At 38.2% G+C, this 14971-nt stretch overlaps 1 protein-coding gene across 2 annotated transcripts in view; it reads left to right on the forward strand.

The window, feature by feature from the left end:
• MLLT3 (MLLT3 super elongation complex subunit) overlaps nucleotides 1-14971 on the forward strand; it is a 291112-nt gene that overhangs the window by 164066 nt on the left and 112075 nt on the right. For both annotated transcript variants that reach the window (XM_019965889.2, XM_019965890.2), the window contains exon 4: nucleotides 7355-7498. In XM_019965889.2, the coding sequence (XP_019821448.2) occupies nucleotides 7355-7498 (144 nt within the window). The remainder of the gene's footprint in view (nucleotides 1-7354; nucleotides 7499-14971) is intronic.

Below are 14971 nucleotides of genomic sequence, written 5' to 3' on the forward strand. Positions count from 1 at the left end.
ACCTGATTTAAAAAGAAAATAAATGCAGGATGAAGAGGCAGCAAGTAATGTGTGTAACACGTGGCCACACTCAAATGTGGCCTTCTTGGTAATTTGGGGAGCAACTCTTGTGACTGAAAGACATACTATTTATTCACTTGTGAGGAAGTTTCAATTTCTTAAAATATGAAAGAATAAAAATGCACTTGAGATGAAAAATAGTTATTCCTTGGGAGCCAGTGTGAAATAGACATGTTGGCTGACCACTGTTTAGTAGGTATTCTATTTAGTGTCCAGATAAGTTGACATCATGAGAAACGCTGGACTGGAAGAAACACAAACTGGAATCAAGATTGCTGAGAGAAATATCAATAACCTCAGATATGCAGATGACACCACCCTTATGGCAGAAAGTGAAGAGGAACTCAAAAGCCTCTTGATGAAAGTGAAAATGGAGAGTGAAAAAGTTGGCTTAAAGCTCAACATTCAGAAAACGAAGATCATGGCATCCGGTCCCATCACTTCATGGGAAATAGATGGGGAAACAGTGAAAACAGTGTCAGAGTTTATTTTTCTGGGCTCCAAAATCACTATAGATGGTTATTGCAGCCATGAAATTAAAAGATGCTTACTCCTTGGAAGGAAAGTTACGACCAACCTAGATAGTATATTTAAAAGCAGAGACATTACTTTGCCAACAAAGGTTCGTCTAGTCAAGGCTATGGTTTTACCTGTGGTCATGTATGGATGTGAGAGTTGGACCGTGAAGAAGGCTGAGCACCGAAGAATTGATGCTTTTTGAACTGTGGTGTTGGAGAAGACTCTTGAGAGTCCCTTGGACTGCAAGGAGATCCAACCAGTTCATTCTGAAGGAGATGAGCCCTGGGATTTCTTTGGAAGGAATGATGCTGAAGCTGAAACTCCAGTACTTTGGCCACCTGATGTGAAGAGTTGACTCATTGGAAAAGACTCTGATGCTGGGAGGGATTGAGGGCAGGAGGAGAAGGGGACGACAGAGGATGAGATGGCTGGATGGCATCACTGACTCAATGGACATGAGTCTGAGTGAACTCCGGGAGTTGGTGATGGACAAGGAGGCCTGGCGTGCTGCGATTCATGGGGTCGCAAAGAGTCGGACACGACTGAGCGACTGATCTGATCTGATTTTCTAGTAGATTTTCTTTAAGATTTTATACTTAATAATTGCCATTTCCCTCCCCCCGCCCCCAGGTGCACAATGAAAAGTATTTCAGTGTTTATAATATGAAAAAGTACATACATACATACATACATACATACATACATACATGTGCTCAGTTGTGCCCAACTCTTTGCATCCCCATGGACTGTAGCCCACCAGGCTCCTCTTGTCATGGAATTTTCCTAGCAAGAATACTGGAGTGAGTTGCCATTTCCTCCTCCAGGGGAATCTTCCTGACTCAGGAATGGAACCCACATCCCTTGGGTCTCCTGCATTGGCAGACGAATTCTTTACCACTGTGCCAGGATATACCTAATTGTAGAGATGGGGGTTAATTACTGATGGGTTAATAATGCACACACCGCTATCTAGCAATTAATGTAGCAAGATGGACATGTCTATAAAACAAAAATGATGACTTAAATGTTACAGAAGTCGTTATATACGGTTACGGTATCACTTATGTATGCAGCCATCACTTATGTGTGAAGGCAAGAATACATGAGGTTACAGAGACACACATATGTAGTACAAGAGCCTGAGTGGAAAGGACAGCACAGGAACCAAAGGGCATGGCTTACTGGGGGAAGAGGGATGGAAAGGCCTGTATTTATAAAACTTATTTCTTTAGAGAAAAAGGCAAACTAACATGGTGTAAGTGTTATTATCTGTTTAAACTCAGTGGAAAATGCATGGGTGTAGTATTTTAAGTACTTTTCTGTATGTTCTTGATTCTTGAAAATTATTACTGGGTCATCTCTCTTAATTTATCTTAGACTATCTTAGAAACCAAAATTTTGCTGTCTTTTATTCTGGATCTCCAAGCTGGATATATTTCGTATTTCTCTTCCTACTGAAATGACCCATGGGTGAAAATTTAGTAGGTCTGGGCCATTTCTCCAGAATGTTCATTTCATTTCTTTTGAGTGTATATCATTGTATTTATCCCTGGAGTTTACTTAACTCTGTCTTGTAGAAAGAACATCCATTATAATAATGGTTTATAAAAAAAAAGTATTATTTCAAGTTTTCATAGGGGATGAGAGAAAGCAGCAAAAGACCTGCACTTGGTGTTGGAAGGGGCCTGCCACCACGTTTTCAGTATATATCATCCTGTCCTTGGTCCCATCTCCATCCTAGTACTTTTCCTGCTTACAATAAGCTTGTCTTCAGTTTTGCTCACTTATTTGAGAGGTCAGAGTCAAGAGGAGTGGTGGAGTGTCAGTGCTTGTTTTGAGTTCTTGTTTGTTTCTTCTCTTATTTTGTGGTTGTATGCAATGAAACAAGCCTATCTGTGAGAATCATGTGTATTTCAGAAACTAAACCAACAGGCCCACTGAAACATAATTGACTGTAGCACTTCAGGTTTGAAAAAAATCCCATGCTTCTCTCTTTCATTCTGTCCTCAGAAAAGTACATAAGTAAATGTCAAGGTCTGAAGCAGACTGAGAGGAATAATTTAATGTTGCCAAAACCAGATTTCCAACCTCTAGGAAATGTATTCGTTTTATATGGAGAATAAGTACATGCTTCCTTGTTTGAACTTTGAAGAAAAATCTTTTCTATGGAGCATAGATTGATGTTAGATTGATGTCAGCCCTCTGAGAAAGATATTCAGTTGGTCAGAACACACATTTATGGGTACTTTTATTTTTATTTATATTAAAATATTGTATTTCATTTATATTATGGGTACTATAAAAAATTTTAAAAGAAACTTGCCCTTAGGATTCATGCAAAGATAGCCACTTTCTGTGTTCATTTAGCCTTAGTTTTACTGAAAAGTGATTTTTTTTTCTTCTTTTTGCTCTTGGTTTTAAACTGATATGAACTGTAAAGTGATGTTACTACCTCACTCTTTTTCTTCTGGTAATTATTATATTCATCAGTCTATTTTTTGTTCCTTTAAAAAGTGTGCAGGAATATACTGCTAGGAAAAGTGAATGGACTAAAACTTAGGCGTTATTCCTTTCACTTCATTTGATCATTGTTAACTATTTGGTATGGCCTTTCCAGTTTTCTCCCCATGCATTTGCATAGATAAAAAAATATGTCTGTGTAGAGCTTGGCAAGAGCATAATATATCACATTTTAATATTTTCCTGTGACTTGCCTTTAATTCCCCTAGTGATACGCCTTTCCAAGTTTTTGGAAATATCTGCATGGTATGCCATGGTAATGATATCATGCAGATTATCCACATTTTTTGTCTACTATAAACAATGCTACCTCGAACATTGTATTTTACATCTATATCTACATTTATGTACCTTTGCACACATATTTGAGTATTTCTGTGGAGAAGATTCTTAGAAGCAGAATTACTGAGTTAAACATTGTATGCATTTAGTATGTTGATAGATATTGCTAGTGTGTCTTCTCAAAGGCTTTACCAATTTGCATTCCCAATTGTAAGATAGAAAATGGCCCTTCTTATTTTTCAAATGAATTCTATGGTTATAATGACTATTTTCAATTCAGAGAAAAGGCAGATAAGCTAAAAAAAATGATTATGATAATTACATTAGTAAAGGAATGCTCTAACAAGGGTGTCTAATTCAGATGGGTTGGGAAGGTTTGGGAGACTTTTCACAGGAGTTCTTGCTTCAGTTAGGTCTTGAATGATGAGTCTGTCTGCTGGGAGGGGAAACATTTTTGACAATGGGGAAGACTATATGTGAAAGGCAAATTGAGATAGTAGGAAACACTGGGGAACAGCAAGTGCTTCACCTTTGTGAAAGGACAGAGCATAGTAAGAGCACAAAGGGAATGCAGGAAAGGTATTAAAAGACTGTAATGGTTATTACCAGGAAGTGGGATTTTATCCTGTAGAAAATGATGAGCCATTAAAGGCTTTTATGTCAGTAGGAAGAAGTAATCTTACTTTTGTGTTAGAAAGATCACTCTCTTGTCATTGTGGGTAGTAGAAAGGGGTAAGTTTAAAAACAGAGGCAACCAGATGAGGAATGGTCAAGGTCCAAGCTCAGGCAGCGGTTAGGGTGACTAGAGCACTGGGGATAGATTTGAGAGCTCCTCAGGAGGAATTCTGAATAGACCTCAGAAGCAGTTTGACTGTGATGAGTAAGCGAGAAGGAAGTGTTTCGGATGATTTTTGTGTATGTTAGCCTTGGTTTCTGCTTGCCATCGTATAGAGTATAGGGGAAAGGACACATGAAGATAACTTCAGTTTAGGATAATGCATGGCTTTGCTGCTGCTGCGGTTCATCCCAGTGGAGGTGTGGTTAGACTGGAACACGTGCAAAGGGAGTCAGGTACTGGGCTGGAGGTAAAGAGAGGGGAGTCATGGTCATATTGGAGGAACTAACTTCCTGTAAGTGGGTGTTGTCTCCCTGGGGAACTTTGCGAAAAATTAAAGGGCATTTAAGAGTCAATGAAAAAGGAAACGCAGCAGCTTGTGATGAAAACTAAGAAGGAATGCCAGTAAGTGTGAGGAAAATGGCACCCTGAGAGAGAATGGCATTCTGATCAAGGAAAGAAGTAGCAAGTTTTCTGCCAGATGAGTAATAGAAGTGAGAGACAGTCAGTGAATGAGTAGAGACTGTGATTTAGGTAAGTTTGAATGAAGAGGTGAGACCCATGAATATGTAGTAGGTAATGCCTACATTCTGACAGTTTTAGTTGCTAAGACTTTTTAGTCAAAAGAACTGGGTTCAAATCACTTGGTTATGTTATGTGTTAGTAATATAACAAACTCTTTTTCGAAAAAGAAAAACATTGTTTATTTGACTGTGTAGTTTTAGAAAATACTGTATTTAAAAAAACACACAAATTCCTCATGTTGCTGGTGGGATTTTAAAATGGTGCGGTCACCCTGGAAAACAGTAAGGTCGTTCCTAAAAAATGTGCAACATAGAATTACCTTATTACCCAGAAATTGCACTCCTAAGTGTATACCCAGGAGAAATTTAGCAGCATTGTTCATAATGGCCAGAAATGGAAACAACTCACATTTCTATTTACCAACAAATGGATAACCAAAACCAAGAATACCCATATGATGTGTTATTATTCAGCTGTAAAAAGGAACTGACAGATGCTACAACATGGATAAACCTCAAAAACATCATGCTGAGTATGAGAAGCCAGTCACAAAAGATCACAAAATATTGTGTACATATTTTATGTATGTTCATGTATTTATGCAAAATGTCTGGAATAAGCAACCCCATAGAAACAGAAATAGATTAGTGATGCCAGGGGATGCAGGATCTGGGGGACTGGGTAATGACTACCAAAGAGTTTGAGATATCTTTCTGGAGTGATGGAAATCTGAAATTAGAAGGTGGTGATAATTTCATAACTCTGTGAATGTACTAAAACCCAGTAAGTATTACACTCCTAATGGGTAAATTTTACGATATGTGAATTATTTCTCAATAAAGCTATTATTAAAAAAACATAAATAGCTGTTATTAAAAAAGTAAAATGGCGAAGCTAATGACAAATGGAAAAAATGTAACATTTCACAAAGATGGTTAATATCTATAATACACAAGGACTTATATAAAAAGTAATAAATTCTAAGTGTTTTAATTTCCTTATCTGTGAAACAGAGCTGACAACTGACCCTAAGGAGAGCTATGAGAATTAAATGAGATCAATGTTAAAAAACATATTATTGTTATTATTATGCTGAGTATTCATTTCCCTGTGGATGCCTGAGAATCAGGAAAGGTTTAGATGTTTAGCTAGCTAAAGTAATGGCTGGAGAGTAGAACCTTGAGTATCATGGAATTATAATTATTGTGTTCTCTTGGATATGGTGCTGTTTTGTCCTCCAGGAAAATGCCACATGTTCATTCATTTCACAGGCGTTATTGCATTTTTACGATGCACAGGGCACTAAGCTAGTTGTTGAGGGTACAGTGATGACCCAGCCATTATTCCTACTTGCAAACATCTTATGATCCAGCAGGGTAAAGGGAGATAGTAAGAAGAGAGTTATTCTAAGACGTGGCAAGGATAAGAGAGAGAGGCACACAGAACAGAGGAGAGGTAGTTAGGATCAGAGTTCAGAGAAGCCTTCCCAGTAAAACCTGAAGAGAGAGAGATGAGTAGAAGTTACCCATGTAAAGCAGAAGGTGGAGAAATGGAGGTAGACAATGACCATAGTAATGTAAAGCAAGAGTGAAACCCAGAGTTAACTGAGAATGAGTGAAATCTGGGAGCAACCCACCACAGCATGTGGCTAGACCATCAGATGGGTGGAAAGGCTATGGTGAGACTCGGAACCAAGAGTAGATGTTGAAAATCCTAAGTGGCATGTGCTGCTGCTGCTAGGTCGCTTCAGTCGTGTCCGACTCTGTGCGACCCCATAGACAGCCCACCAGGCTCCGCCATCCCTGGGATTCTCCAGGCAAGAATAGTGGAGTGGGTTGCCTTTTCCTTCTCCAATGCATGAAAGTGAAAAGTGAAAGTGAAGTTGCTCAGTCGTGTCCGACCCCTCAGCGACCCCATGGACTGCAGCCTTCCAGGCTCCTCCGTCCATGGGACCTTCCAGGCAAGAGTACTGGAGTGGGGTGCCATTGCCTTCTCCTAAGTGGCGTATAGGTGAGCTCAGATTGTTATTCTGATGGCACTGGGAACTTGTGAGATTTTAATCAAGGAGTGAAAATGGCTAGGTTTTTGTTTCATATGGATAATTTGGAGGCCTGAATGAAGAAGGAATTGATAATCTATCCTGAAGTGGGAAGAGCTATTCGAGGAAGGATTTTATAGTAGTTTGGGCAATGTGTAAGAGCATGCCAGTTATGGGTTAGAGGGCTTCTTCAGGAAATATTTTAAAAGAGAAAATGGCAGCTCTTGATGATGGGTGTAGGGTGGTAGAGTCAGGGGAGGAAGAGTGGCTTCAGGGGTGTCTTAGGGTTCCAGTTGAGTGACTGTGTTAGTGGTGTTATACCTCTTGAGAGATTGCAAGAAAGATGATGAATTTATTCTTTTCAGTTTTCCTCAAAGAAAAACTAATTTTTCAGATGTTTCCATTTTGCTTTGTAGATAGTTCCATGATGATTTTTTTCCCCCGGTACTTCTTTGACACTGTAGCTGTTAGACCTCTGGGTCTTTTCTGATCCTTATCAGAAGTAAACTTTTGCTTTAAATCTCTATTTATGCCTAACTCTCTGTGTTCTTATTTTTTTTTTTTTTAACTTTTAGGAGGAACCTAAGAAAGTTCGCTTTGATTATGACTTATTCCTGCATCTTGAAGGCCATCCACCAGTGAATCACCTCCGCTGTGAAAAACTGACTTTCAACAATCCCACAGAGGAGTTCAGAAGAAAGTTGCTGAAGGCAGGAGGGGTAAGTGATTCTGTCTTCTTGTGGAAAGCCTTCCCATAAAAAGCTAGTTCCTAGTGTGTCAAGGGAGAAGGCGATGGCACCCACTCCAGTGCTCTTGCCTGGAAGATCCCATGGGCGGAGGAGCCTGGTGGGCTGCAGTCCATGGGGTCGCTAAGAGTCGGACGCGACTGAGTGACTTCACTTTCACTTTTCGCTTTCATGCATTGGAGAAGGAAATGGCAACCCACTCCAGTGTTCTTGCCTGGAGAATCCCAGGGACGGCGGAGCCTGGTGGGCTGCCGTCTCTGGGGTCGCACAGAGTTGGACAGGACTGAAATGACTTAGCAGCAGCAGCAGCAGTGTGTCAAGAAGTATGATAGTATTTTGAGAGAGGTAAAAGAAATGAAGCACCTTAATGACCTCACTGTGTACTCATGGTTTGAAAAGAAGAGGTAAGCAAACAATATTTTAAGTAGGTATGAGTCTGAAATTACATTATTGGTTAGAACAGCCTTATAGTCTTATTTGGGCTTCCCTGCTTGCTCGGTGATAAAGAATCCACCTGCAATGCAGGAGACAACGAAGAGACTCTGGTTTGGTCCCTGGGTCAGAAAGATCCCCTGGAGGAGGGCGTGGCAATCCACTCTAGTATTCTTGCCTGGAGAATCCCATGGACAGAGGAGTCTGGTGGGCTACAGTCCATAGGGTCACAAAGAGTCAGGCACTATTGAAGTGAATTAGCATGCATGTGTAGTCTACACAGTTCAGATTTATTTCGACAGCAATCCAAACCCAAACTATTTTCAGTTAAGAACAGTACCTTAATTTTATTTTGGTGTATTGAAAGTTACATTAAAAACTATATTGTCCAAATTTTAAGGTCAAAATTAATAGAAAAGATGTACTCATTCAAATTACATATTTTTCATTTAAAAGCATATTTTTGTTTGTTTGAATTGTTTGTAGGTAATAGATGGATTTTTCTTTTTAAGATAATGATAATTAGCATGGTAAGTTTTTGCCCATGTGAATTGGCTAGGATAGGGAAAGACTTTTAAGTGGAATTTCTCATAAACATGGAATGTTTGCTTGCAGCGAAGTCAGCTGCACAGACGAACATGGGTCGAAATCTACTTAACATTGAGTGCTCCTGGGACCATCAGCTTCTACTTTAGCTGAACTCCTTGTGTCATATTATGTAGGCAGTTCAGATCCCATAACATTTTGCAGTGTGTTGTTTTCTTTTTTTATTATATATATTTTCCCCCTTTTTTTCCCAGTGCATTCTTTAGGATTCCCTTCCTTTAGTTTTACTGAAATGTTTTTGAAGTTTTGCATTCATGAGCTTATTATATGAAGGGTATGTAGATGGTAACTTCTTAAGATGTCTCCTTTCACTGATAAACTCTACCTGAGAGCTTTGTAGGAAAGAATTGGATTTTATACAGGGCAACATTCATCTGAAGTTTTACAAGAACTTCTACCACATTTCATTCCACACTGTATTGCATGTCAGTAGATTATGGGTTAAATAGATATCGATGGGCCAGCTTTGGAAATGAATGACCATTTATAGTACTTCATGGGGAAATGTATCTTGGTAAAGAAATGGGCTTTTGTCATACAACTTATTTTAAAGTTAGGGATTTATTATATATTTATTCAGGAGTGTTTTTTAAACAAACCCTATTTGATTCTTTTTAGTTATCTAGAGCACAGTGTTGATGCTACTTATCTGTGACTATGCCCTTAAAAATGAGCCTGTCCATTTTAAATCCTAATCATTCCCATTATGTTTCTTTTTAAGAGGGTGGCATTTTACGCCTCTGGTTATTCCTCTCGGGTATGTAGTTAGGTAGGTAATTGAAGCATGTGAATTATGGAGCTTGAGTACATCAGGCTTCTGATAAGGGTCGTCGGAAAAAGTAAATATGACACAAGAACTTTTTAAAACATCCACTTAGTCCTGGAGTACTCAAGGGCTGTTTGTGAGCTGGAGAAGAGGTTACAGGTCAGTGATAATGCAGCAGAGTGCAGCACTGCACCCTGATAAGGTCTCTCGTTGATTTCTGTCTTTCTCTCTACTCGGCTTTTATCTCAGAATTATCCTCCTTGACTTCTAACTTCCCTCCTTTGTATTTCTTTAAGTGCTATTCGAAGCCTGCCTGTTTTCCCCCATTAGATTTACATTGTGTCTTGACAACTCTAAAATGTGAAGTACTCAAGCACACCCATTATTCGACATAAGTTCTTTAAGTGACTGACTTGAGTAAATTTTGTAGTAAAATTAACATTTAAAAATTCATTTGAAATACTAGTAATCTCATAGATTCTGTCCATTTCACATGGGAGGGTTAAAATAGTCTTTGATGGAAATGAGAGAATCTGAACTATTAAACTGTCTTACTGAGATTTTTGTATACCTAATATTTTGTTCACCTGACATTTTAATTTTTATCATTGTTGTTGTTCAGTTGCTAAGTAGCGTCCAATGCATTCTGTCATGGTGTCAGCTATTTTATAAGCCGTTTTGATTTGACTGGAGATCTGTTTCTCCAGCTTCATGGAGTATAACTTAAGGTTATAGCATGTTGATTTGATACACTTGTGTATTGCAGAATCATTATCACCATGCATTAGCTAACACCTGCATCACATCAGGTAATTACCATTTCTCTATCATTTGACTTTTAGCAAATTTCACATATATAATTTAGTAACTCTAACCATCATGCTGCACATCAGATCCCTAGAACTTATTCATCTTATAACTAGAAGTGTGTGCTCTTTGATCCATACCTTCCCTTCTCTCGCACCTCCCCTCTCCCACCCCTGGGTAAATACCATTCTGGCCTCTGTTTTTATGAGTTTAACTTTTTTCAGATTGTATATATAAGCGATATCATACATTTTGTCTGACTCATTTCACTTAGCCTAATATTCTCAAGGTTCATCCCTGTTGTTGTAAATGGGAGGATGTCCTTCCTTCTCATGGCTGAATAATATTCTGTTATGTACACACGTGCACATACACAAATCTCCACATCATCTTTATCCATTCATCTGTTGATGGACACTTTGGTTATTTTCATATCTTCAGTTCAGTTCAGTTCAGTTGCTCAGTTATGTCCGACTCTTTGGGACCCCATGATTTGCAGCACGCCAGGCCTCCCTGTCCATCACCAACTCCCAGAGTTCACTCAAACTCACATCCATTGAGTCAGTGATGCCATCCAGCCATCTCATCCTCTGTCGTCCCCTTCTCCTCCTGCCCCCAATCCCTCCCAACATCAGAGTCTTTTCCAATGAGTCAGCTCTTCGCATGAGGTGGCCAAAGTACTGGAGTTTCAGCTTTAGCATTATTTCATATCTTAGCTATTGTGAGAAATGCTACAGTGAACACGGGAGGACAGATATATCTTCAGTATCCTGTTTTAATGTCCTTTGGGTATGTCCCCAGAAGTGTGATTGCTGGCTCATATGTAGTTCTATTTTTAATTTTTTGAGGAAGGTTCATATTGTTTTCCATAGTGACTGCACTGTAGGATTCACAGTCTTGACAACAGCACACAAGGGTTCCCTTTTCTCCACATTCTTGTCAACACTTACCATCTCTTGTCTTCTTGGTGATAGCCATTGTTACTGGTATGAGGTAATAGCTTATTTTGATTTGAATTTTTCTGATGATTAGTGATGTCAAGTAACGTTTCATGCACCTGTTGGTCATATGTATATTTTCTTTGGAAAAACATCTATTCGGATTCTCTGACATTTAAAAATCATACTGTTTGAATTTTTTTTTTTTTGGCCATTGAGTTGTATGAGTTCTTTATATATTTTGGATATTAAGCTCTTATCAGATATATGATTTGCAAGTATTTTCTCCCATTTCTTTTCATTTTTTTGATGGTTTCCTTTGCTGGGCAGAAGCTTTTTAGTTTGATGTAGTTCCACTTGTTTGTTTTTGCTTTTTTTGCTTTTGTTTTTGCTTTAGAAAATCTTATGCCCATGACTGTTTCTTTGTATAAACATTTTTGTTAACTGGAGCCTGGGGTGAAAGGGGGTGCTGTTTTTCCTCATATTTAAATATTGCATATGTACCATGGAGGTATATGTTGTTTTTAAAGGAAAAAAATCGATCCCTTCTTCATATGTACTATGTGAAATCATGTATAGCTTGAGGCACGAGTAAAGTAAACTTATCATTTGGCTGTAGTTCCTTCTTTTCACTTTTTTCTTTGAAAACAAAAGTACATAGCACTATTAAAAGTAGAACTTGGCTTTTCAAGGGATCAGAAAGGTTGTTTTTAGAGCTGGCAACATCTTAGAAAGTGCTTTTCAGCTTTCAGAAGAAAATGATTCCAAAGAACATTTTGCCAGAAGAATCTTGAAAAATGGCAGATTTTCATAATCTATAAACCTGTAAGCTATATGACAACTTTTTGGGGGGTGGGCAGTGAGATTTTCTTCTTTTTACTCTTTTTTTTTTCTTAAAAAAAAAAGTTGTAATTCTTTTCTAAATAGTGTCAAAGAAATCTTGGTGCGCTTCCCCCTTGGAAGAAACTTAATACTATCTGTGTTCTTCTCTTGAATAGCTATCTAAAATTAAGGAATCATTGCTTTCAAAGAAAAGAGAAAAAAAATTTGTGGAAAGGTTATCTTTGGATTTAAGCATCATTTTCAGAGAATACAGAAATACAAAATGATTTTATTTACACGCAGTTATTTTTCTCTAAATGAGAGATGTCATTGGAGCTTATAGGGAAATTGTAGATTTGGTTTATGAGCTAGCCTCTCTGGGACCTGTGTAAGAAAAAGACAGAAGATAGGGGTCAGAAAGGGGCTTCCCTTATGGCTCAGTTGGTAAAGAATTTGTCAGCAATGTAGGAGATACAGGTTCGATCCCTGGATTGGGAAGGTCCCCCAGAGAAGGAAATGGCAACCTATTCCAGTATACTTGCCTGGGAAATGCCATGGACAGAGGAGCCTGGCAGGCTACAGTCCATGGGGCTGCAAGAGTCGGACACAACTTAGTAACTAAACCAGGCCAGAGGTTAAAAATGGAAAATAATAATCTAAGAACTTCTGGAAGGAGATTGCCTTCATTTTGAGATCTTATTTTCTTCTTTGGTTGGTAGGAGAGGTAGAGCACAGTGAGCTATAAACTTCTGAAGGCCAGACTTGATGTCATCTATTTATACTTGAGTTATAAGCAAAAGGATCAAATGTACCCCATTGGGAAGCAACTCTCACTTTCACTGAGATACTTTTTTTTTTTTTTTCCATGCACTGATGAATCCATGTGGAAGGATTTTCAAATATGCTCTTTACAATGTCAGGATTTTTTTTTTTTAAGGAGTTACGATCACGATAGATGGGTTTCTCTCTGTTTACTTGATCACCTTCTTAATAGCTGGAATTCAGTCACACTGAAAAATGCAGGAGGATTTGACATCCATCGCTTTTGATTGAGAGAGGATGAGTTTTTATGTGGGTGTTGGCAAAGCAATGGTACAATGTTTGCCATATAACTGAAACTTGTCATTTCATTAATTTATCTCTCTGAATTTTCTTTTGGGAGGGAGTATGAGACAATTGGAGACATTTTGAAATCAGGCAGATTTAAATTAAAACCTCTTCTCTGTCATCTTTTAACTGAATGACCCTTGGAAAATTATTACATGTTTTTGAATCTCAGTTCATCATCTGTATAGTGGTCAAGACAGTGTTGCCTTCATTGAGAATGGGTAACCATGTTGTGCAGCTCAATAGTAGATAACCAGTCCCTGGATTCCTTTAATTTGATTGCTGGCCTAGAAAATTAGAGCTTTATCCATTCTTATATCAAGCACTTAAAGGTACAGTGGAAAAAGTTCGTTATTTAGTGTAAGCTACCCTAGCTTTATTCACAAGAATATGTGTTTTATCACCAGCAAGTGTGACCAACCCATTGGGTTTAAAGGGAATTAGCCCATTGTATTTTTCTTCAAGGAATTTACATTCTGGCTGTTTGTATTTTGGTTGTATAAATTAAAACAGAGGTCTGTTGGCAATATCATTTTTTAAGATGTCCATTTTCATTGGAAAAATGGTCGATTCTTACCATTGTTCTTAATTCTAAATTTCCAGAAGATTAAAAGTTTCTCAAAACCCTTAGATTTCCTAAGTAGTGTGTTCAGCGAGTATGTATGTACATCTTGTGCTTCTGTGAAGAAGGCACAAAAGGGACAATCATCTTTAGAGAGTTGAGTTTGTTTTACAGCTGCTCCCTTTTTTTTGGCCTAGAAATCAAGTGGTCTGCTTTGGTTCTGTTGTTTTTTATGGGATGGTGGTAGGGTGTTGGTGGGCTTTTTTTTTTCCCCTTTCTTTCTTTCCTCAATTAAACAGAGCAAGGTCTAAACATGTTGTTCAGTCTATTTCTGAATCGCTGGCAAGCAGTTAATTCTGAGGACTGAAAATTAAAACTAACCACAGCAGTTGTTAAAACTAGGGTTTCTATAGGCAGAAATCCAATTCTGTTCAGACACCACCTGTTTCAATAGGACGTTTCAGACGCCCATTTGGCAGGATTTGCTGGAGAAGACATGGGGAACATGCTTTCAGTCTGTGTTAAGTCTGCAGCATAATGCAGTCCTGTTTCTCAGAGTGACAGTCTCATTTATATCTGATATGTTTTTGCAAGGAATAAATTGGAATTTTTTGAAGCACTACTTATTGTGAAGTAGAAATCAGACCCACAGTGGACTCCCAACAAAGGGTTTTGGTTACTAAAGGGCCAAAGGGATCTTATGATAAGGAGCTTTCACTAATGCAGCCGTGTCAAGCCATCTGAACATAGCATTTGATCTCAGGGTTCTGGAATGAATCTTGTGTAGGATGGTTTAGTATTTCCTTTTGTAGGGGAGTTCAGAACACTTTGAATTTCTAAACAGTACAGATCACATTCTCTTCCCCTCAAATTTTAATTTTTTTTAATAGGTAAATACACATCCAATACAAAATGACATATAATGAGTCTTCCTCCAGGCCACCAACGATGCTGTAGTGAATAACCTTTTATATAGTTGTTTGTGCACATGGATGAGTGTATCTGTAGGATAAATTCCTGGGAGTAAAATCGTGGCTCCAAGGCAAAGTGGAATTTAGATTTTGATAGACATTTACAAATTGCCTGCCAAGGATGTTATACTACTCTGTGCTTGCATCAACAATGTGTAAGAGTGCCTATTTCGCCATACAGTGATTCATTAAACATTTTTCCCCTCAATATGATGGGTGAAAAATGATATTTCATTTTTAATTCACATTTCTCTTACAAGTGATGATGAGCATCTTTTCATATGTTTAAAGCCATTTTCATTTCCTTCAAAGACCGCATTTTAATGTGTTCTAAATTGGAGATGTTCTAAATGTTTCGGTTCAGCTTAAATTTATGAGTATTCTTCCCACATACTTACATTTGGAAGGGTTACAAAAAGATACGGAAGCCTCTTT

This window comes from Bos indicus, chromosome 8 (assembly GCF_029378745.1).
Source record: "Bos indicus isolate NIAB-ARS_2022 breed Sahiwal x Tharparkar chromosome 8, NIAB-ARS_B.indTharparkar_mat_pri_1.0, whole genome shotgun sequence".
In the NCBI taxonomy this organism is placed as follows: Eukaryota; Metazoa; Chordata; class Mammalia; order Artiodactyla; family Bovidae; genus Bos; species Bos indicus.